The following is a 23,975-nucleotide window of genomic DNA, read 5'->3' on the forward strand; positions in this document are numbered from 1 at the left end:
ACACAATATTTAATGACCTGTATTTGCATACTTGGCCATGATTGGCTCTTATATTTTGTGATGCAACAACATTCCAGTGTCACATGTTCATGATTAAATATTTAAAAGCTGTACAGAATTGTTTTGTACCAAAAAGAGAATAACCTCATCAGACGTTGGTGAAGTGATGAGAATAAACCACGAGGACTTGGAGTTGATTAAGCACCAACGCTTTATTTAAATCGATTCCAAGCCACAGGACAAAACTCATCATCTGCATGACATGGTATAAAAACACACATTAATGCTGCTGTAAGAAACACTGCAGTGTGCAGTTAATAACAGGGTTACTTCACTTATTAAACACGTCTGAGTTTCTGCGATCAGCACACCACACCAATCAACAAGTTTCATTTTGTAGAAAGTTCACTCTTAAAGAAAAATGAACTGGTGCGTGTGTGTAAGGCTGCAGTGTAAAATTAAAGCTTACATTAAAAGGTTTTTCCAAGTGAACAAGCGAGACATCATCAGGAGCTGAATTTGCTTTTACAGAATCGTTTCGTGTGAAGTGAATCAGTGTGTTTTCACTCACGCAGTGTTCCGTGGGTTTGACGACCTGAACCCTGGTGTGTTCTCCTCCTCTATGCGCTTCTTTAATCGGGTTTGAGGAGGGTGATTTGGATCTGGGGCGGCACGGTGGTGTAGTGGTTAGCGCTGTCGCCTCACAGCAAGAAGGTCCGGGTTCGAGCCCCGTGGCCGGCGAGGGCCTTTCTGTGTGGAGTTTGCATGTTCTCCCCGTGTCCGCGTGGGTTTCCTCCGGGTGCTCCGGTTTCCCCCACAGTCCAAAGACATGCAGGTTAGGTTAACTGGTGACTCTAAATTGAGCGTAGGTGTGAATGTGAGTGTGAATGGTTGTCTGTGTCTATGTGTCAGCCCTGTGATGACCTGGCGACTTGTCCAGGGTGTACCCCGCCTTTCGCCCGTAGTCAGCTGGGATAGGCTCCAGCTTGCCTGCGACCCTGTAGAACAGGATAAAGCGGCTACAGATAATGAGATGAGAATGAGAGATGAGATTTGGATCTGCTTCTGAATGAATCCTAGTGAGAAAACGATTCGACTCTGAATCGACTCACCTGCAGGAAGTGAATCAAACATGCAGTGTGTTGTGGAGATTTTGACGGATGAACAAAACAAAGACAATAAACACCGCAGATGTGACACACACAATGTTTGAAACTTGGGTGAATTTTGTGATTTCGACACACACACACTTCATTTTGTTTGCTTCTATTTTTCCATCGCTGAATTTCTGACTAAAGAAGGAAAGAATTTTAACAAGGCCATTCTCAGCCCTTCACTAAACGGCTAGTTAAAGTAACCTGACTAGCAAACGAATCAAAAGCACCGACTCAGACTCTATAATCTGATGTCTTTATTTGATTAGCTGTGTTCCCTTGGGGGTGGTACCGAGCCTTACGATTGGCTGTGCGCCCTTGGGGGCGGTGCTTGGCTCTTCTCGGTCCCTCCTCTCTCACTCTGCGCGTTCACGCTACACGTTTAAGGCAAATTCCTTAAAAATAAATCTCATCCAAAATACAAAACAAAGCATTTTATTGCCGTAAACTAATTCTTCAAGTAAAGAGGGACACAAAACATGCACGGAGGTAAACGCGGGATTTTAACCTTCAGAAATCAAGTGTTTAAGGGACACGTTTTCATTTGTAAACTTTTTCTGTCCTTAAAGCCGCATGCGCATCAGATTTTTATTTTCCAAACTTTTTAAATCTAAACAGAGGAGCTGTGTTTCTTCTTCTCTTTGAAATGTTTCTGATGTGAAACACTCAGGAAACTGAAGTAGCTGCTGAAATAAATTTCTCTATTTACTTGCTCGTGTGTTTAGAAAAAAATGCAAAAAAAAGTCCATGCTGGATTAAATAAATGAATAAATCAATAATAAATCCTGCATGTTATTCCTAATGCATGTAGCACAATGTCTCTTCTTCACCCATTTTTTTAAAACTTTTATCTCAGTAATTAATTAACAATGCCCATCCATTGAACGCTGGATGAATTTCCACCAGAAGCTCAGTGATTGGCGCATCGATTTAAAAAAAAAATCTCCACCAATCAGAAACAGAGCTCAGTAAAGCCCCGCCTTCAGCTCCATAGATGAAGAAACAGGCAGTGTGAGATGTTGCCATAGCAACAACAAGCACTATGAGTTTTCTATTGATACAGAATAGGCATAAAAATGTTGCTAAATTAATTTGCTCTTTTTTCCCTGGATATTCATGTAAGATTGCACAAACTGTATTAAAGAATCCAGCAGCTGCGTTATTTTCTGTTTTTGGAACATATATAATTAATGTCTTACTAATTATCGACACATTCCTACATTACACTACTACACTGGGAATAATTGAGAATAAAGAGAGGAAATAATTCCTGAGCTTGACTTTTAAACATGTCCCACTGTGCACAGAGGGGAAAAAACAAATCGAACAGAAACTCACACATTTTATTAACCGTTTCCTGTTCTAGTGCAAATTTCAGCCGGGTAAGTGTGGCACTTTTTAGCTTCATGTCAGACGTTTCTGTTTGAATGTGGCTCAGTGGAGACGTCTAGACGTTTACAAGTCCCATCCTACACACACCTGCTGCTTTTTAATCCATCACTACACCTTTGCTTTTTTTTGGCAACTCGTTAAAGGCAGTGCAAAGTCATGTGTACGTCGTGCAACCACACCGCCGACTACACCGCTACATCGGACTACACCTAATTATTCACACACACACACACACACACACACCCATCCACACCCAGAGTGAAACACACACGGTGAAGATCCAGGTCCTCTCTGAACTCTTACAACAATCCAACACACGCACTGATATAGCGATTACAGACCCATGGATAAAAGTGCGCAAAAAGAAATGACTGTTTTAGGAATCAAAGTGGAATTTATTTTCAGTTAGTTTACCTATTTATATGACTTATTTTTTTTTTAAATTGAAAATCAGCTCCTCACACTCGCCTCTTCGTCAGGACCGTCAAACGTTTGACATCGGTTATTTGTTATTCTTTATTTTAATTATGTTTATTTTCATTCTACTTTTATATTTTGCATTGCATATGCACTTTATATTTTATTTCGTATTTTACATATATTTCTTTTTATATTAGTAAGCATAGTTTGGTCGGGTATACAAAATAAGAATTTCATTACCCAATAATAACCGCTGTGTCTGTTATTGTGTATATGACAAATAAACATCTTGAATCATTTAAGTGCTTTTCTGACAAGTTAATTTTTTTTTAATTTGGAAGAAAAAGCATTTTTTAAAAAAGACAGGAAACTTTTTAAAAGCAGTCACTTCCTGTCTGATTGTAGAAAACTTATAACATCAGTCTCTGGGGTGAGTGTGAAAGCAGCCTTACGGATGTCACTAATCCCCTTTTCAGTGATTCCATCATTATTTGTTCTTCAGATTTGTAATATTTGTCTGTTTTAATCATCTCTGTTGGACGATAACAACATGCTGCTTATGAACTCTAAAGCAGTACACCAGGACCTGACTTTATAGTTTGTTAGAAAAAATTAGACAATTTTCAAACTTGTAAGTTTTTAATTTGTAAACTTAAAATGAGGGGCTGAGCCCAGGAGCTGTGATGGATCCAAATCCGACGTCTTTCAGAAGATCAACAGACGTGCTAATCTTTTCTTTTTTTCAATATCACAAGATAATAACTTTTATCATTCAAATTATTTTTATGCCATTTTGATTGGCTGAGCGAACTGCAAATAACTGCCTACAAATAATACGCACAAATAATACCTGCTAACACGGCTCAATTTCTTTATCATTTGACTCATTGCGTGAACTTTATAATCAGTATTTCAAAAAAATTTGAATGATAAAACAATTATTGAACTCGGTTTTCACAAAATATCATGATTTGTTAGTATCTGCCTTCGGCATCAGTAAATAATTAATTGCTTGCTTGCCAATAATAAATTACGATATTTTATTCAACCTCGTCCAATAATTGCTTAGGAGCCTTCATCATCATCGGGTGGAAAAACAGCTTCAGTATCTTGCTGGTGAACAGAATGATCTGATGTCCTTGATCGAGGATCTCAAATTTGACTAAGAATAAATAAATTGTTCTTTACGCTGCCTACCCAGGTGACTTCCTGCTAAATAAAATGGCACGTCAGCACGTATCTGTGTGTGGACTTAAAAACATGAAATATCTAATTGAAACTGGTATCTCTGACAGTTTCAGGTCGCTACCTGGCTTGTTGATGAGTTTTACTCAGACATCGATCATATAAAAGGCTTGATGCTGAGTTCCTCATGTCGGGGAATCAATTTGACCACGAAGCATGCAACATTTTACTCTAATCCATCTCTACTTTCACATTAACACGTTCACACTCAACAAACTCTCACATCACTGTTCATTTCTTACAAAAGTGCACCAACATTCTCATTTTCCAATGATGTGCTGGAGTAAACGCTTGAGGCTGGGCGATACGATACAATGATATGATACTGATCTTGTGATACAATAACATCTCAGTGACTAAGTATCGTTATTATCATCATCAGGTGTCTGTGACTTTATAGACCTTTTGTGATTTGCTGTAAAACCTAACTGGACATTAAAGACAGTTTCATTTCCTGAAATATTTAAATTTATAAAAATTCTGGACAAAAATATCTCAACCCTACAGTTAGCAAAACCTGCGCAAAACTCTTCATCGCAATACACACTGTGTATCATGAACCTGTCCTGAAGTATTGTGGTGTAATATTTTTAACCGTATCACCTGCCTTTAGTCCTCAGTTTACCAACATTCAGCTTAATTGTTTATTAAATATGCGCAAAATAGGCCTTAAAATGATCTTACTAGTTTTGGATAATTATAGAAACTCAGTGTAAAAAATAATAATAACACTTAAAGCAACAGAAACTAAAACACATTACAAAATGACAGTGATACTTATAGACGATACAGCAGCTTTTAGCTATTTTTAACTTTAATCCGAAGCTCAGAAAGCTGGACAGGCCACGCCCACTCGTTTCATCCTGACTCATTTCGACGCAGTGTAAATCTGTGACCCTGTGCCATTTTAGCATTCTACAGAGCATTGATACTATCGATACAATGTAAGTACTGATTATTTCTCCTTCGTACGTGTGAAGTTGAGGTATAATGAGCTGAGAAATATCAAGCAGTAAAAATAGTGCAGTAGTGTATCGTGTAGTAAATAGTGCACCAAAAATACAATACACCAAAAAATAAAGCATAGAAGGCTTTTGTGTAACTTGATGTAGAAGGGAAAGGGTCAGAGCCAGCAGAGGGCGCTATATTTTTATGCAAATAAGAAAAAAATGAAATCTGCGCTCCTTTTGTTTACTTCAAATGCCGTTTCTTGCGATAAACACTCACTTAGGGCTCCAAGATCGACAAGGGGGTGCCATAAGTTTTTAAAATTGATATGCGGGGGGGGGAGCACACTTGTCATCCATTTGGTGAAACGGTTTACATATCTGGCAGTTGTAGGGCGCCCCCTTGTGGTGTGGCAAAATTAGTTAACGCAAATGATGAACAGCAAACGAGGACAAACATGAAAAAAATGATTTAAAAAAATTAATGCTTAAAAATGTAATTGAATTTGTTGCATTTCTTGAAATGGGAAAAGCTACTGGCGAGCGAGCTTGTAGCTACGGTGAGCTAGTTTTTAGCATCCTGTTCAGCTGATGTTTTACTGTTTACTAAAATGTGCTTTTTTTCTTTTCCCAAAGTTAAAATTTTTAAAGCAAGTTCTGTTTAGTGCAAAACGTCAGAGTTTGGTTTGAGATGTGTTGACTCCAAAGTGTAGTGTGTACCATGCAGTGTGTGTGTATTTGAAAAACAACGAAAGAAAAGAAAAGGAAAGATGGAGTTGGTTTTGGAGAAGCCCTTGAGTAGATAAATGAGTGCAGTATGTTGTCAGAGCATTCAGTCGTACTGTAATGAGAGGAAAAACACCCAAGCACACACACTCGAACACGCTAATGCATACTTATAACGTTTATATTAAAAGCCCTTTAAATGCCGATTGTCAAGGATTCAATTAAAAAGTCATTTTAAAGCAAAACAATATGGAGGCAAATGAACTAAGGAACTCTTACTGACTGATAATTTAAAAAAAAATGTGTAATTGAGCATGGTTCTCATGCTTGTCTGAAATTTGGTGGAAAACTTGAACATGTCGTGTTTCTTGAAACTTGCTGAGTGAAATATTCTGTAGTGATGTTTAGTGCAAAAACGTCTCTTAATGCACAAAATCAGTGTGAGAATCCGTGCTACTGGGAATTTTCATCTTTCAGGAATTTATTTGAGACTCCTGATGTTGAGATACATGTTTGTGTACGCATTTACACACTACACAATAACTAACACACACAAATACTGGGTTTGCTACCTTTACGAGGTACAGTATTTATATAAATATGTGTGTTATTGCACATAGCTGAATATAAATAACAGTATTCCTAACTCTAATGAAAGACAAATAAAATGAGTCCCAGGAACTTTAGAGAATTAAAAAACGTGAACGTAAACAGTGCATTTTCGATATATATTATAGTATTTTCACCAATCACTTGTGTCATGTGCCTTGTTGAAACACACGTTTGCACACATGCAGACAGTTTGCACTGCTGTTTAATCAACATTTCCAGCCTTTATCCTCTTGAAATATTTTTGGACAAAATTCTGGTATCACCCCGAATAAATGGGTCGTTCTAGAATTCGGGGTACATTTCATGTCTCCGAGATAAACCTTTTGTTATTTTCCACAAAAGAAATCTTTAATGAATCAGTTTTTAACAATAATGTAAATTATGACAAAGTTTCACCAACAGTGATGTTTGTTGTACATTTTAGACTCAATCTATCCATAAAACATTAACTAAATGACTCCCACCCCTCCCCCGACATTACTGGCTGTCTTCGACTCCTGATTCATTCATTCAACTCCAATAAACAGGAAGTGATTCAGTCAAACAGTCTGGTTTTTTGGGGTTTATTCTATTAACTGTTATAAAATCAATTGCAGTTTTAACAGAAAGCCTATTTTCTGTATCATGTGAAATTTCAGTCATAAAAAATATTTTTTATCCGTCCCAATGTTCTTGTCAACTCTATTACAAAGCTGCATAAAATCCACAAAGACTTTTAATCTACAAAGATGCATGACATCTGCATCGAGTGATGCCACTTTCTGTGGCGGGAAGCTTCAGAAAGGCAGTGAGGTACGTTCTGTTTCTTCTCTCATTAATTTGAACAAAATGTTGAAGATACACGAACAGGAGATTAATGATTCGTCAACTCTGTTATTGTGATACTGGAGTGAATCTCTCACTCTTTTTTTTAAACAATAACATGATTAAAATGCATACAATTCTGTTTTTATACATGCTGTGTGGTAGCTAGTTTGAGATTAGAAATGTGGAGTTAAGACACAAAATGGTGGAAGATGTCAACTCTGTTACCATCAGTTCTATTAATGGATAACCCAGGTTAACAATAAATTTTTTGAATACTTAAAGTCTTACAGGTTAAAATTTCCCCACCAAAGGATGAATAAAATTTGTCTTATCTTAAGGTTTGAAAATACTTGTAATGTTAAATTTGAAATGTGTTCTATGACAATAAAAAATTTAGTGGAAAAAATATGATTCAAATTTTTTTGTTTTCTTTCAACATTTGAAATGTACCCACAATTATAGAATGGGCCAAATATGTGTAAATGATGTTCGCTATTAACTTGTTTAATGTTCACCGAGTCGATCAGACTGACTGATAGATTTTATTTCACATCGGTGAACTCAAAACATGGTCCGTTTACCCAAGGACGCCACATTAGCAAAACTTCCAAGCGGGAAGGTCGAGTGGAGACGAGATCGCCGGCTGAAACATTACTAATGTGAGATAAGGAAAGGGGCGGGGCTTCCAAAGGGGTGTTAGAATAACTAGACAACTGTCAGTCATTCCAGATTCACGTCAAACGGCTCACTGTTGTGTCCAGGATTTGATTTGAGCTGAGAAAGGACTCACTGAATGTGGCTCAGTGAATCGGTGTGCGTGTGTGTGTGTAAGAGTCATGATTCAAGGCGTGTCTCAGGTGATGTTCACCTTTAAGTAAGCTCACTCCTCTGCAGATCGCAGAAAAGTTCATCATTTATACTGTTAGCATGGACTCAGCATGCTCACAGAGACACACTCGGGGTTTTGTGGTCAAATTTTCTTTTCGTTCTCATGACCAGTGTTGGCACTTCTGTTATAGAATGACAGCACACACACTTTTCTTCACGATTTTTCTGATTTTTCGAAACACTATAAACACTGCTGCTGTGTGCAAACGTTTTCTCTGTCGTCTGTGCAAATATCCCAGTTTTTCTGATCTCAGAAAAACTGTTCAGAAATTCGAGGTAATGTGTCATCTTTTGGACAATTATTGCTCATAAACAAACAAAATTAAAACAAAACAAAACAAAAAAATACAAATCAAGAAAGGCAGCATGATTATAGCAGCGAACCTGAAACACAAAAAATCATTTAGTGTCTTGTTTTAGCAAGTCACAATTTACCGAAAACCTTCACACCAGGGCTGGCCCGAAGAACCCAACACTCGAATATTCATTCGTTACGTTTTTACGTTATTAGTTTCTCTATTTAGCGCTACTTAGACATCAGACACAGGTGTGTTCAGATGCATCCCTGAATTAATCCCTCAGTTAATCTATGACAAACGAATAAAATACGGCGAATAAACATTTTTTTCAACCAAATCAAGTGTTATTGCTTTAAAAAGCTGCAGGACAGAAAACATGGTGTGGCGCGCAGAGCCCTGAAAATGTACGGCTCTCATGAAGTAGGATATTTTTAAGTTTGCTGAAAGTAAACAGGTGATATGTTTTTAGTTAAACGACAGCTTATACGGAATTTTGCAACATCAGACGCAACATCTCGCTTATTTGTTTAGGATCACGTTATTGATGTTGTTTGTGCAATAATAAACAATAAATAAATAAATAGAATCTCAGTTCATTTGTGCTATCACACGCACACACATCATATACGCCCCCTAATGGATATATTTTGAACTGCAGTAAGAAAGCTCTATATCTATTATATTAAATTGTATTAAATAGCACATAAATACTTGTGAGACTTTTGAGTATGAAACCTGTAAAATGCTGTTCGGGTCAGCCCGACTTCACAAACACGTCAGGTATCTCCTGGAGGAAAAGAAGTGCAAAGCATGGCATTAACCAGTAAATAAATAAAGAATGAGGCCATTTGAACCTAATGAACTGTGTGTGTGTGTGTGTGTGTGTGTGTGTGTGTGTGTGTGTGTGTGTGTGTGTGTGTGTGTGTATGGACGTTTTCCTCTCATTTCATTACAAAAATCTCAGGAGATTAAAATTAAAGAGGTTAAAACAGTGTAACAGACAGTAAGGGCACACTCATCACAAGCAGAGGCACTGGACATCGCTAAAACATCTGGAGATATTTCAAGAAATTTAAAAAGAAATTAAACAGTCACGGTTAACCTTCTGAAGTTGCAGTTATCAGCGTCTCAGTCAGACGTCAAACATCAAATAATAAGGAATAAATGATCTCTGGAGAAAACGTGACTTCAGTGGGCATCTTGGATGTGTGAGCCAATAGAAAACAAGAGGGCGGAGTTATGGTCTCTTTAAATGTTAGCTCGTCCTCACAGCAGACTTTTCCCTTGCGATTTTTTTTATCGCTTGATTTTTATTCAGAGAAAATATCTGAGACGATGCAGAGAGACTCTGTGCTACAGCGAGTGATTAGTGATGACTGCGACTTCAGAATTATTGTGTTTGTAGAAATGTTTAGACAACCTTCAGCCTTCCATCTCAGGTAAAAAAAAAAAAAATATCTCAGATTAAATGCTGTTTTCAGTGTGCTGAGGTGAGAAAGAGCAAATATTTGCATATGCACAGGTCTGTTTGTTGAAATGTACTCCCCCGACACACACACACACACACACACACACACACACACACACACACACACACACACACACACACAGGTACATTCCTGGCTTTCGAACATGGCTGTAGGTTGTATAGATGGTATACAGGTGTGAGAAATGTGTGTGTGTGTGTGTCTCAGCTGTCGAGCCCTACGGTGCCGTGGCGCTCCTTGCTGTAGCCGTTTGGTAAAGGATGATGGTTGGCAGCGATGCTGCAGTGCTTTAACATGCTGATGCCGGCGTCTTTAAGAGGAAAAGGCTTCATGGTGGAGAGGATCAGCGCCAGACACTCGGCCACATCTTTGTTCGGGGCGCACGCCAACGCCGGGGTGCAACCTAACACAGTTACACAATACATTAATAATTAAAAAAAAAAGAAACACAGCTTGTCAGTGTTACAGAAAAATGTCCTGAAGATTCCAGAAAACTGAAAGTCACAGCTTTCCCTCTAATTATTATTATTATTACTCATGTAATCAGAATCAGGCTGAAGCACTTCTTGTCAGGAGTACTAACCTTCTTCATCTACAGCCAGTACTGTAGCACCTCGACTCAGGAGCACCTCCACCACGGTGGCCAGACCATTCCGCGCTGCGATATGGAGCGGCCTAGCACAAGAGGTAAAAGTGAGAAGGAATCGCTCAGGTCACAACGCTGCTCAATATGCGCCGGATGTGTTTGTGAGCGCTTACATCTGCAGTGCGCTGTTCGTCGCATTGATGAGGGAAGGATCTTCGATTTCAGCCAGAATCAGCAGTGCACACATCTCATGACTCTGCAGTAAGAAAGAAAATAAATATCATTATTATATTTTATCCACAGTCACTGGATATGAGCAATTGCACGCTCAGATTGGCTACTCTACTACTAGGATATCAGCTCATATACTGTGAGTAGAGAAAAGCAAAAAGGCAGCCCGTGTTGCTGAACCAACTGAGGACGAAATAAAAACTCTACTCGAAAACAAAACCCCAAAAAATAAAAAGCAACAAAATATGGAATAAAAGTATTTGATGGTAAGAATTTATCTTTTTTATTTTTCAAGAATTATTATTATCGCATTTTTCACAAATTGCTCCTGCCATTTCACTGGTTTGTTTACATTCTAAGCGGAAATGATTTTGTCGGATGTTTTGTATAAAGTATTTATTTATTGAATTTGCAAAAAATACAAATAAAAATGCTCTGTTTCTCAAAATCCAGTGAATGTGGAGAGAATAAAACAGTTATTCCACTCAATCTCATCGTACATGGATTATAGACAACTCAGAGCTACGCGCCTCGTCGCCTGTCAGCTCATGTACGACTTCATTTTGTGGAATAACTGTTCAATATTTAACCACACAGGATTCTTCCACAAAACACCCAAAGCATCTAATATATGACCTTAACAAATAAAAAAGAGGCTCAGTTCAGACGAGTCGTCAGTTAGTTAATAAATTAGTTTTTGTATTGAAGGGAAAGCAGCAGCAGCTCAAACTTCTCAGGATTCTCAGATCTCAGATTCTACTGGGCAAAATAAAAGTAAATAAATAAAGACTGTCAGGTTTTTCTACCGATCTTTCAATTCATCTGAAAGGGTCAGGAGGAAGGAGGAAGTGAAAGAACAGAAAAGCAATAAATAAAAAGCAGTGCCGGAAAAAAAACTTTAATATAAAATATTAAAACATAACAATTTAACAAATAATAAAATGTCTAAAAAATAAGGAATGTAAAAATAACATGGAAAATAATAAAAGCGATTGAGTTACTTAAGTGATGGAACCTGATGAATATTTGATGGCTGTCTTTCGCATTTTTAGAGCATGTAAACAAAATCTGCTTCACCACAGCACTCGTTAATAATTCTGTCTGTCTCTCAGTCCGTCTTTGTCTTCTGTCTTTCTCTCACCGTATGCTTTTCTGTCTGTCTCTCTGTCTACATACAGTGGGGCAAAAAAGTATTTAGTCAGTCACCAATTGTGCAAGTTCTCCCACTTAAAAAGATGAGAGAGGCCTGTAATTTTCATCATAGGTACACTTCAACTATGAGAGACAAAATGAGAAAAAAAAAATCCAGGAAAATCACATTGTCTGATTTTTAAAGAATTTATTTGCAAATTATGGTGGAAAATAAGTATTTGGTCAATAACAAAAGTTCATCTCAATACTTTGTTATAGAGATCTTGCAGTCACGTGACCGGAAAGTACACAACCGCCATCGTGTCGGTCAAAAACACCGCTGAATACTGCTGCACTCGTGTACAGAATGGATCGATTTCAACCGACGGACTACACGGCTCATTTTTCTAATGAACAGATAACTAGATATATGTCTAAAATAAACGACCTACAGATTTGTGACCCTTATGGCTTTCCGGACGGAGTTTTCACGACCGGATTTTGAACTGCCAGCGGAATACCCAGACGTGTATAATGATCTCATTAACTTTCCCTCGCTGTTCAGTGGTGAAGCACTGCGTGCTTATAAATCTCTGGACAGTTACAGTGGGGAAAACAAGTATTTGATCCCTTGCTGATTTTGTTGGTTTACCCACTAAGAAAGACTTGATCAGTCTGTAATTTTAATGGTAGGTGTATTCTAACATGTGGAGACAGAATATCAAAAAGAAAATCCAGAAAATAACTTTTAAATATCTATATTAATTTATTTGTATTTTATTGAGAAAAAGAAGTATTTGATCCCCTAGTAACCATCAAGAGTTCTTGTTAATACAGACAAGTTAGACTCTCCAAATTACCTTGTCACCTAAACTGAAGACACCTGATATCACTAATGACTTGTATAAAAGCCACCTGGCCACAGAATCAATCAGTTTGTCAGACTCCAAACTCTCCAACATGGGAAAGACTAAAGAGCTTTCTGTGGATTTAAGGGAGAAGATTGTAGACCTGCACAAGACCGGTATGGGCTACAAAACCATTAGCAAGAAGCTGGTCGTTAAGGTGACAACTGTTGGTGCAATTGTACGCAAGTACAAGACTCACAACATGATCATCAATCGATCTAGGTCTGGGGCTCCAAACAAGATCTCACCTCGTGGGGTTTCCAGGATCATGAGAATGGTGAGAAATAGACCTAATACAACACGGGCAGAGTTAGTGGATGATCTTAAAGCAGCTGGGATCACAGTCACCAAGCAAACAGTTGGTAAAACTTTACACTGCAATGGTCTAACATCTTGCAGTGCTCGCAAAGTACCCCTGCTTAAGAAAGCACATGTGCAGGCCCGCCTGAACTTTGCCAATGAACATCTGAATGACTTGGAGAGTGACTGGGAGAAGGTGTTATGGTCAGATGAGACCAAAATTGAGCTCTTTGGCATCAATTCAACCCGTCGTGTCTGGAGGGAGAGACATGCTGCTTATGACCCCAAGAACACCATCCCCACTGTCAAGCATGGAGGTGGTAACATTATGCTTTGGGGGTGTTTTTCTGCACAGGGCACAGGGCTACTTCACCGTATCAATGGGAGGATGGACGGAGCCATGTACCGTAAAATCCTAAGTGAAAACCTCCTTCCCTCTGCCAGGAAGCTTAAAATGGGTCGTGGATGGGTCTTCCAGCAGGATAATGACCCAAAGCATACAGCCAAGGCAACCAAGGAATGGCTGAAGAAGAAATATATCAAGGTCATGGAGTGGCCCAGCCAGTCTCCGGACCTGAATCCTATAGAAAATCTATGGAGAGAGCTGAAGCTCAGAGTTGCCAAGCGACTGCCCGGGCAACGAAGGAGTGGCTTCGTAAGAAGCATTTCAAGGTCCTGGAGTGGCCTAGCCAGTCTCCAGATCTCAACCCCATAGAAAATCTTTGGAGGGAGTTGAAAGTCCGTGTTGCCCAACAATCTTGATGATTTAGAGGTCATTTGCAAAGAAGAGTGGACCAAAATTCCTCCTAATATGTGCAGAAACCTGGTCATCAACTACAAAAAACGTCTGACCTCTGTGCTTGCTAATAAGGGGTTTGCCACAAAGTACTAAGTCCTTTTGGCAAGAGGGTTCAAATACTTATTTTCCTCAATAAAATGCAAATAAATTAATACAAATTCTTTAAAGTCGATTTCTTGATTTTCTTTGTGATATTCTGTCTCAGCATGTTAGACTACACCTACCATTAATATTACAGACTGATCGAGTCTTTATTAGTGGCCAAACCAACAAAATCAGCAAGGGATCAAATACTTGTTTTCCCCACTGTATCTTTACAGAAATTCAGGATTTGTCAGCGACTCAGATGTGGCATCTTGTAAACAAGAAAATTATCCTCACTGGATGGGTAAGTCACCTTAAGTATTGAGTATAGCACTGACCAGCCGATTATAGAATAAGGTAATTCCAAATCGTCCGTGTTGTTTACATGGATCTGGCGTTGGAGAGGTAGAGGCTTGGCAGTGGAGGTTTGAGTAGCTGTTTTCTGAGCTTAGTCAACAGGCCGGCTCTGCCTGTAGCCTCGCTTTTGCTTCGGCTCCCGGCGCTGCCTCCTTCGCTTTGCTTCCGATAACAATCCACGGAGACCCCGCTGGTCTCGCAATCTGGTCTCGTCCGGAATGGGGTTTTTTTTGTTTTTTTTCTCGTCCGGAATGTTGTGCATGCGATGGAAATCGCTACAAACCGTCATTTTCTGCTGGAAACCAATGTCCAGTAAGTCCATACGGTTGTAGTGGATATTGAAGTCCGGTACAGACGAACAACACGCAAAAATACACACAAAAAACATAAAAAACGTGCACAGGTAGGGAGAGCTTGTAGCCGCAGCCGTTGTAGTAGAATTGTATATAGTAGGGTTTTCCAGAAGAAAAGGTAGAAGTAAAAGCAGAAGTAGAACCAGAAGTAGAAGGCGGAATATGGCATTTGACCGACACGATGGCGTATGTCACAATCTGGATCGGCTGTGACGTCACATGCAAGATCTCTATATACCCTTTGTTGGCAATGACAGAGGCCAAATGTTTTCTGTAAGTCTTCACAAGGTTTTCACACATTGTTGCTGGTATTTTGGCCCATTCCTCCATGCAGATCTCCTCTAGAGCAGTGATGTTTTGGGGCTGTCGCTGGGCAACACGGACTTTCAACTCCCTCCAAAGATTTTCTATGGGGTTGAGATCTGGAGACTGGCTAGGCCACTCCAGGACCTTGAAATGCTTCTTACGAAGCCACTCCTTCGTTGCCCGGGCAGTGTGTTTGGGATCATTGTCATGCTGAAAGACCCAGCCACGTTTCATCTTCAATGCCCTCGCTGATGGAAGGAGGTTTTCACTCAAAATCTCACGATACATGGCCCCATTCATTCTTTCCTTTACACGGATCAGTCGTCCTGGTCCCTTTGCAGAAAAACAGCCCCAAAGCATGATGTTTCCACCCCCATGCTTCACAGTAGGTATGGTGTTCTTTGGATGCAACTCAGCATTCTTTCTCCTCCAAACACGACAAGTTGAGTTTTTACCAAAAAGTTCTATTTTGGTTTCATCTGACCATATGACATTCTCCCAGTCCTCTTCTGGATCATCCAAATGCTCTCTAGCAAACTTCAGACGGGCCTGGACATGTACTGGCTTAAGCAGGGGGACACGTCTGGCACTGCAGGATTTGAGTCCCTGGCAGCGTAGTGTGTTACTGATGGTAGCCTTTGTTACTTTGGTCCCAGCTCTCTGCAGGTCATTCACTAGGTCCCCCCGTGTGGTTCTGGGATTTTTGCTCACCGTTCTTGTGATCATTTTGACCCCACGGGGTGAGATCTTGCGTGGAGCCCCAGATCGAGGGAGATTATCAGTGGTCTTGTATGTCTTCCATTTTCTAATAATTAATCCCACAGTTGATTTCTTCACACCAAGCTGCTTACCTATTGCAGATTCAGTCTTCCCAGCCTGGTGCAGGTCTACAATTTTGTTTCTGGTGTCCTTTGACAGCTCTTTGGTCTTGGCCATAGTGGAGTTTGGAGTGTGACTGTTTGAGGTTGTGGACAGGTGTCTTTTATACTGATAACGAGTTCAAACAGGTGCCATTAATACAGGTAACGAGTGGAGGACAGAGGAGCCTCTTAAAGAAGAAGTTACAGGTCTGTGAGAGCCAGAAATCTTGCTTGTTTGTAGGTGACCAAATACTTATTTTACTGAGGAATTTACCAATTAATTCATTAAAAATCCTACAATGTGATTTCCTGGATTCTTTCCCCCCATTCTGTCTCTCATAGTTGAAGTGTACCTATGATGAAAATTACAGGCCTCTCTCATCTTTTTAAGTGGGAGAACTTGCACAATTGGTGGCTGACTAAATACTTTTTTGCCCCACTGTATCTATCATCTGTACATCTGTCTGTCTGTGTCACACTTTAATGATTCTGTCTGTCTGTCTGCGTGCTTGTTTGTCTATCTGTCTCTCCATCTATATGTCCTCTTTGTTTGTCTCTCTGTCTTTCTTTGTTTGTCTGACTCTGTGTTCATCTGTCTCTGTTTCGGTCCATCTGTGTGTATATATTAGTGTGTGTGTGTGTGTGTGTGTGTGTGTGTATTACTCTGCTGCAGGCCAGGTGTAGTGCTGTGTTGTTGTTGATGTCCAGTAGTGACAAGTCTGCTTTGGCCTGCTGGAGGAGGATTTCTACAACACACACACACACACACACACACACACACACACACACACACACACACACACAATAATACTGTATAAACTGCTGTGATGTTGCTCTCTGAACAGAGGTGAACATGAGTAATGGAGTCTCTCTGTACCAACAGCAGACGTCTGGCCGTTCTCAGCAGCCACCATCAGAGCCGAACGTCCTTCATAATCCACCGAGTTGACCTCTGACCCCCAGAACAGAGCCAGCTGCAACCCGGACACTTTCTCTGACTGAGCTGCTGCATGCAGTGGAGTTCTGTTCACAAAAACACAAGCACACACAGTGATATGCGTCACTATTTTGATATTAATGACCTTAAATAATCAGTATCCGGTCACTGGCTGTATATCTAACAATAGAACAGTAGAACAATATTTTGTGTTCTGAGTTTCACAATATATCGCATAATCAATTATCAGTACATTCCTAAAATCTTTATGCTTTAGAATCAGGGATTAAATTAAAAGCAAATTTGGTTCACATTTGTTACTTTTCCCAGGACGTCTGAAGCTCTGAGGTGAACACACACACACACACACACACACACACACACACACACACACACACACACACACACGTCTCCCCACCTTCCTTTAGCGTCTCTGAGGTTGATGATTTCGGTGCCCATCGTTTTTACCAGCAGCTCAGCAGCAGCATCGTGGCCTTTCATTCTGCACCAACAACCAACACACCGAGTAGTTCTTTGCTTTTTATTTTGGCTCATATTTCTCTTCAAAAATGATAAACTGCAGATAATCAGATGTTAAATACTCACAGTGCACAGTGCAGGGGGGTGAAGGGGTTCCCTTCCTGGATACTTAAAGGTTTATATTCAAGTAAAATTTCCAAACAATGGTTGTGCCCTGAAAATATAATTAAAAGATATTTAAACATTCTTTTACATTCGCTTCATGTAATTTCATCAAACTAAAGTACAATATATTAATATCATCTATAGAGTACATTTCTATTGCAATTATACCTCTCTGTGCAACCTAATTACAGTGCAATATATATTTCAATATATCCATTACAGTGGGCGGCACGGTGGTGTAGTGGTTAGCGCTGTCGCCTCACAGCAAGAAGGTCCGGGTTCGAGTCCCGTGGCCGGCGAGGGCCTTTCTGTGCGGAGTTTGCATGTTCTCCCCGTGTCCGCGTGGGTTTCCTCCGGGTGCTCCGGTTTCCCCCACAGTCCAAAGACATGCAGGTTAGGTTAACCGGTGACTCTAAATTGAGCGTAGGTGTGAATGTGAGTGTGAATGGTTGTCTGTGTCTATGTGTCAGCCCTGTGATGACCTGGCGACTTGTCCAGGGTGAACCCCGCCTTTCGCCCGTAGTCAGCTGGGATAGGATCCAGCTCGCCTGCGACCCTGTAGAACAGGATAAAGTGGCTACAGATAATGAGATGAGATGAGATCCATTACAGTGCAAAATATTTAATTTTTTTGTGTATGTGCAAGATATTTATACATATTCTGTGTATTGTATATTCTACAGTGTATACTGTATATATTACAGGTATATATATATATATATATATATATATTAGGGTGCATCAGTTGCCCTCACTTTCATAAAATCTGATGCATTTTTGTTTGGGTGTTCCTTTTCACCAATAAAGACATCCTGTAAAATGTTTTGACCATATTCAAAAGTCTAATGGTGGCACCATGAGGTTCATTTTTTGCCAAAAAAGGCTTATTTTATGTTTTCGCGTAAGGTTTGAATCACAATGTTGGACTCCATTTATTGATTTCTTGTGAGCCAGAGATGATGTTAAGAACCTTTGCAAGGGATTGAGAAGCATTAATGTGATTCATAATACATTTGTATTGTTTAAAAGTAGTTGAACAATGATTCAATGAACAGCTAAAACTCAAACTGTGCTTGATAATATATTTAGAATATGTACTAAAAATGTGTATCTAAGATATTTGGTATACTCTATAAGGTGCCATAATGTTTCATGAAAAGTGATCAAAATTTTGTCATAAAAGTCATAAAATAGCAGCTTTTTCCATAACTTTGAGCTCCTGGTGCCACCATTAAACTTTTGAATTTTGTCAAAATATTTCACCCAGTGTGTTTTCTTACCAAAAGGAACATAAAAACAAAAATGCATCATGATTGGAGGAACTTTTCATTTTTAGGGGGCAACTGATGCACCCTAATATATATATATATTAGAACTCAATGGAAATGTGGAAGACAACCCTAGAGGCCAACTCAAAACTCATTGTCCAAGTCAACATCAAGTGCGGCATATACCAAGGAGATGCGCTATCACCACTGCTGTTCTGCATAGGCCTGAACCCCCTCAGTCAGATCATCACGAAGAGCGGCTACGGGTACCGATTCCGTAGTGGGGCAACAATCAGCCACCTGCTCTACATGGATGACATCAAGCTGTATGCCAGGAACGAGCGAGAAATAGACTCGCTGATCCACACCACCCGGATCTACAGCGATGACATAGGGATGTCATTCGGATTGGACAAGTGTGGCCGGATGGTCTCAAAGAGAGGCAAGATGATCTGGACTGAGGGGATTGACCTACGAGAGGGCAACATAGGTGATATCCAAGACAGCTACAAGTACCTTGGCATCCCACAGGCTAATGGAAACCATGAAGAAGCCACAAGGAAGTCAACCACAGCCAAATACCTCCAGAGAGTAAGGCAGGTCCTGAAAAGTCAGCTGAATGGTAAGAACAAGGTCCGAGCCATCAACATGTACGCACTACCAGTCATCAGATACCCCGCTGGTATCATAAACTGGCCAAAGGAGGAGATAGAAGCCACAGATATCAAGACTAGAAAGCTCCTCACCATGCATGGAGGGTTCCACCCCAAGTCCAGCACCCTGAGACTATACACTAAGCGGAAAGAGGGAGGCCGAGGTCTAGTGAGCATCAAGACCACTGTCCAGGATGAAACATCGAAAATCCAAGAATACATCAGAAAGATGGCCCCAAAGGATGAACTGCTAAGTGAATGTCTCAGGCAGCAGAACCCTGATGAGAGTGCGGAGTAGGAGGAGGAACAGACAACCTGGAGAGACAAACCCCTACATGGCATGTACCACCGTCAGATAGAGGAAGTGGCTGATATCAAGAAATCCTACCAGTGACTGGATAATGCAGGACTGACAGACAGCACAGAGGCACTAATCATGGCAGCACAAGAACAGGCCATAAGCACAAGAGCCATAGAGGCCAGGATCTACCAGAGTAGATCAGACCCAAGATGCAGACTGTGCAAAGAAGCCACTGAAACAGTCCAGCACATAGTAGCGGGGTGTAAGATGCTAGCTGGATCAGCATACATGGAGAGGCACAACCAAGTGGCTGGGATAGTATACAGGAACATCTGCAACCAGTATGGAATAGAAGTACCCAAGTCCCAATGGGCCATACCACAGAAGGTGGCTGAGAACAACAGGGCCAAGGTTCTGTGGGACTTCAGCTTCCAGACTGACAAACAGATCCTGGCTAACCAACCGGACATAGTGGTGGTGGACAAAGAGCAGAAGAGGGTGGTGGTGATAGATGTGGCGATCCCAGCTGACGCCAACATCAGGAAGAAGGAACATGAGAAACTTGAGAAGTATCAAGGGTTGAAAGAGCAGCTGGAACGGATGTGGAAGGTCAAGGGTTGCATGGTCCCCGTGGTAGTGGGGGCACTTGGGGCAGTAACCCCCAAACTGGGAGAGTGGCTCCAGCAAATCCCAGGAACAACATCTGAAGCCTCAGTCCAGAAGAGCGCAGTACTAGGAACATCGAAGATACTGCGCAGAACCCTCAAACTCCCAGGCCTCTGGTAGAGGACCCGAGCTTGAGGATGACATGGATACCACCCCCCTGCCGGGGGTGAGAAGGAGATTTTTATATATATATATATATATATATATATATATATATATATATATATATATATATATATTAGTCTGTATATTGTATATATTCTGCAGAGCACTCCATCACATTTTAATTTTTTTTAAATTCTATTTATTACATTCTATTTTACTCCCTTTCCTTTTATTAGTTGTCTCCCCCCCAACTATCTTCACGACCTACAGAGCATTGCACTGCATGTTGTACTCTGTATGATTGTGTATGTGACAAATAAATTTTAATTTGAAATACTAAAATACAAAAAAATGCATTATCATTATTATTTACCTAGAAATATTTTGTTATGAACATTATTATTATTAGTAGTAATAGTAGTAGTAGTAATAACATATAACTTAATAATCTGAAGGTTGTTATTGGAGTAATTAGAAATAATATTCATTCAACAGGATTTTTGATTAGAGATCATTTTATTTATTTTTCTGCATACAAATGCTCCAGATGAAGTTGTATTGACTCAATGTGTTGAATAGGCTCTGTGTGTGTGTGTGTGTGTGTGTGTGTGTGTGTGTGTGTGTGTGTGTGTGTGTGTGTGTGTGTGTGTACCATGGTAAGCAGCCCAGTGAGCAGGTGTGAATCTGCTGTAGTCCAGTAGAGAGTCCAGAGGGTCGGACTGAGCCGTGGCGGTGAGGAGGAGCTGCAGGAGCTCGGTGTGACCACATGAGGCAGCAAAGTGCACAGAGCTCCGCCCCCGAATGTCCCGACACAGAGGGGAGGCTGAGTGATCTAACAACGCTGACACACACTCCACACTGCCCAGCACCGCCTTCAACACACACACACACACACACACACACACACACACACACACACACACACACACATATCACTGAACATCAAGTGAATATGAGACGCCATTTTATCACTGCACCAATCATCAGACCTCGTGTCACCAGAAATCCAGAATATTCTATCAACAACCCATCCTTTAACAAAGGTTTCAGCTGAACAGTGTTTTGTATCATCTTAAGATCAGTACCAAAAAGAACTAATAATACTAGGGCCGGCATCACATGACATCACACACACGGGCGCCATTTTATAAAATCAGAATCGTTTGTTTGTTGTTATTGTTTGTTGTCACTGGCACCGCTCTGGTTCTGTCTCAAGTTGGTGAAGAATACAACTGTATTTGGGGCGGTTTTAAATATGAACACACACACGCGCACACTAACCGCTCTGTGTAGTGCGGTGTGACTGCGTCTGTCCCCTGCGTCAGGTTTACTTCCTCTCTCGAGCAGCATGTGCACGCAGTCGACGTGTCCGCCCAGCGTGGCCAACATCAGAGCCGTCCTGCACACAAACCACACAGTCAACACGCTGAAGATAAACACAAACACTAAAGACCTTCGAGAGGAGGAGTATTTACAGTCTGGGAAGCACTATCGTGCTGGTGAGTGGTACTTACTGCCCCTGCGCGTCTGTGAGGTCGATGAGGTCATCTCTGTCTGCTCGGCTCAACAGCGAGTACAAACAGTCAGTGTGTCCTCTGGCAGCTGTGAGAGGACAAAAACACAACACTGTTACACACACATGACCGAGTCCGAAAATACACAATACACAACTACAACCCCGATTCCAAAAAGTTGGGACAAAGTACAAATTGTAAATAAAAATGGAATGCAATGATGTGGAAGTTTCAAAATTCCATATTTTATTCAGAATAGAACATAGATGACATATCAAATGTTTAAACTGAGAAAATGTATCATTTAAAGAGAAAAATGAGGTGATTTTAAATTTCATGACAACAACACATCTCAAAAAAGTTGGGACAAGGCCATGTTTCCCACTGTGAGACATCCCCTTTTCTCTTTACAACAGTCTGTAAACGTCTGGGGACTGAGGAGACAAGTTGCTCAAGTTTAGGGATAGGAATGTTAACCCATTCTTCTCTAATGTAGGATTCTAGTTGCTCAACTGTCTTAGGTCTTTTTTGTCGTAGCTTCCGTTTTATGATGCGCCAAATGTTTTCTATGGGTGAAAGATCTGGACTGCAGGCTGGCCAGTTCAGTACCCGGACCCTTCTTCTACGCAGCCATGATGCTGTAATTGATGCAGTATGTGGTTTGGCATTGTCATGTTGGAAAATGCAAGGTCTTCCCTGAAAGAGACGTCATCTGGATGGGAGCATATGTTGCTCTAGAACCTGGATATACCTTTCAGCATTGATGGTGTCTTTCCAGATGTGTAAGCTGCCCATGCCACACGCACTAATGCAACCCCATACCATCAGAGATGCAGGCTTCTGAACTGAGCGCCGAGAACAACTCGGGTCGTCCTTCTCCTCTTTAGTCCGAATGACACGGCGTCCCTGATTTCCATAAAGAACTTCAAATTTTGATTCGTCTGACCACAGAACAGTTTTCCACTTTGCCACAGTACATTTTAAATGAGCCTTGGCCCAGAGAAGACGTCTGCGCTTCTGGATCATGTTTAGATACGGCTTCTTCTTTGAACTATAGAGTTTTAGCTGGCAACGGCGGATGGCACGGTGAATTGTGTTCACAGATAATGTTCTCTGGAAATATTCCTGAGCCCATTTTGTGATTTCCAATACAGAAGCATGCCTGTATGTGATGCAGTGTCGTCTAAGGGCCCGAAGATCACGGGCACCCAGTATGGTTTTCCGGCCTTGACCCTTACGCACAGAGATTCTTCCAGATTCTCTGAATCTTTTGATGATATTATGCACTGTAGATGATATGTTCAAACTCTTTGCAATTTTACACTGTCGAACTCCTTTCTGATATTGCTCCACTATTTGTCGGTGCAGAATTAGGGGGATTGGTGATCCTCTTCCCATCTTTACTTCTGAGAGCCGCTGCCACTCCAAGATGCTCTTTTTATACCCAGTCATGTTAATGACCTATTGCCAATTGACCTAATGAGTTGCAATTTGGTCCTCCAGCTGTTCCTTTTTTGTACCTTTACCTTTCCAGCCTCTTATTGCCCCTGTCCCAACTTTTTTGAGATGTGTTGCTGTCATGAAATTTCAAATGAGCCAATATTTGCCATGAAATTTTAAAATGTCTCACTTTCGACATTTGATATGTTGTCTATGTTCTATTGTGAATACAATATCAGTTTTTGAGATTTGTAAATTATTGCATTCCGTTTTTATTTATAATTTGTACTTTGTCCCAACTTTTTTGGAATCGGGGTTGTATACTATCTGACAAACTACACAACTGGGATAAAATGCCTCCATGTGCATCCAAATGTGTTGTAGGTCAATCTGTATACACAATAACTTTTTTACACTTTTATACACAATTTTTGAAATCTCACAACTCTAAGTCCTCCGTGGTCTTTTTTTTCCTCTTGCTTGACCCCGGATTGGTCACTCTGATGTCACTAAACATTTTTCTGAAAACTTTTTTTCAAGTTTGTACGCTGTGT

General features: G+C 40.5%; 1 protein-coding gene across 3 annotated transcripts in view; it reads right to left on the reverse strand.

Moving 5' to 3' along the window:
- Positions 1-932: 932 nt before the first annotated feature.
- Positions 933-23,975, reverse strand: part of ankrd52b (ankyrin repeat domain 52b) — a 38,421-nt gene continuing 15,378 nt past the window's right edge. For all 3 annotated transcript variants that reach the window (XM_060910053.1, XM_060910054.1, XM_060910052.1), the window contains 10 exons: positions 21,982-22,069; positions 21,749-21,866; positions 21,120-21,339; positions 17,436-17,523; positions 17,248-17,331; positions 16,770-16,915; positions 16,556-16,638; positions 10,737-10,819; positions 10,561-10,652; positions 933-10,380 (listed from right to left, as the gene is read on the reverse strand). In XM_060910053.1, coding sequence (XP_060766036.1) covers positions 10,181-10,380; positions 10,561-10,652; positions 10,737-10,819; positions 16,556-16,638; positions 16,770-16,915; positions 17,248-17,331; positions 17,436-17,523; positions 21,120-21,339; positions 21,749-21,866; positions 21,982-22,069 — 1,202 coding nt within the window. In that variant the 3' untranslated portion in view covers positions 933-10,180. The remainder of the gene's footprint in view (positions 10,381-10,560; positions 10,653-10,736; positions 10,820-16,555; positions 16,639-16,769; positions 16,916-17,247; positions 17,332-17,435; positions 17,524-21,119; positions 21,340-21,748; positions 21,867-21,981; positions 22,070-23,975) is intronic.

This window comes from Neoarius graeffei, chromosome 26 (genome assembly GCF_027579695.1).
Source record: "Neoarius graeffei isolate fNeoGra1 chromosome 26, fNeoGra1.pri, whole genome shotgun sequence".
Lineage (NCBI taxonomy): Eukaryota > Metazoa > Chordata > Actinopteri > Siluriformes > Ariidae > Neoarius > Neoarius graeffei.